Below are 1,203 nucleotides of genomic sequence, written 5' to 3'. Positions count from 1 at the left end.
GAGTAACAGCCAGACCCACCGCGGGAAGGTGCCCGGCCAGGGTCTTTCTGGCTCCAGCTTGCCCTGGGGGCTCGTTGCAGGCTGGGACGTGGAGAAGGGGAAGGCGGACGGTCTCCAGCCCGACATGCTCATCTCGCTCACGGCACCCAAGAAGGCAGCAATGCATTTCACCGGCCGCTACCACTACCTCGGGGGCAGGCTTGTGCCCGCCGCGCTCCAGGAGAAATACGCTTTAAACCTGCCGGCGTACCCCGAGACAGACTGCGTCCTGCAGCTGACTTAGGGCTGGGACTCGGCACGGGCTTTGGGTACTGGGTTAGGCTCCGGCAGAGCAGATCAGGGTCTAATTCTGCCACAGCCGCAGCTCTCTGCTAGGAGGATGCTCAGCACCTCATCGAAATGCACTGCGGACGAAAGCCCCCAGGAGCTCGGGAGCACCAGGGCGGCTGCCAGGCGGGCTGTGTTTGGGGTTGGTACCTAATCTTGAGTGCTTCTAGGTGTAGATGCAATCTGGGATCCCAGGGTCTGCCACGGATCTTGCACTTCGGGATAAGTTTAACTGCAATAAAAATTTATTCGTGCCCTTGAAAAAAAAACATTTTGATACTCTGTGGGGTTCTGTCCCCTTGTGTCCCTCTGTGACAGACCCACGGCACGTGGGTCCCTGCCCCGGGGTCTGGTGGGAACTGGGGTCACCCCTGACGGGAGGACGGCTCAGGGAGTGAAATAAAGCTCATTGCAGCTCCGGACCAACCAGTCCCGGCCCGGCATCCCCAGGCAGCGAACGCGCAGCTGGGCCACAGCGCTGGGCTCCACCTGGGAAGAGCCCAGCCAGCAGGCAGGATCGGGACCCTCACAGCCAGACGGTACTGGCAGCCACGCAGCACGGCAGACTTGGCTCTTGATCACTCTGGCTCCCTCTTCCTCTTCTTCCTCTTCCTCCTGGGGCTGTGCCCAGCCTGGTCTGGCTCATCTGTGTCTTCCAGAGGTACCTCTGTCTCAGCCGGCTCTTCTCTGTCATCCTCCTTTTTCTTCTTGTCCTTCTTCCTCTTCTTCTTCTCTGTCTCAACTGGCTCTTCTTTGTCCTCCTCCTGCTTCTTCTTCTTCTTTCTCTTCGCAGTTTTCCCTTCCTCTCCTGCCACCTCCTCTTCTCCGCTTGGCTCCTGATTCTCCTGGTTCTTCTTCTTCTTCTTCTTCTTCTTC

General features: G+C 58.9%; 1 protein-coding gene across 1 annotated transcript in view; it reads right to left on the bottom strand.

Moving 5' to 3' along the window:
* Positions 1-714: 714 nt before the first annotated feature.
* GPATCH4 (G patch domain containing 4) overlaps positions 715-1,203 on the bottom strand; it is an 8,431-nt gene continuing 7,942 nt past the window's right edge. Inside the window, exon 7 of the mRNA XM_009890591.1 lies at positions 715-816. Coding sequence (XP_009888893.1) covers positions 715-816 — 102 coding nt within the window. The remainder of the gene's footprint in view (positions 817-1,203) is intronic.

The sequence above is a fragment of the Charadrius vociferus genome, unplaced genomic scaffold (genome assembly GCF_000708025.1).
Source record: "Charadrius vociferus isolate BGI_N301 unplaced genomic scaffold, ASM70802v2 scaffold1158, whole genome shotgun sequence".
In the NCBI taxonomy this organism is placed as follows: Eukaryota; Metazoa; Chordata; class Aves; order Charadriiformes; family Charadriidae; genus Charadrius; species Charadrius vociferus.
Note: the sequence above shows the minus strand (reverse complement) of the source record. Positions and strands in the feature narration are given on the sequence as shown.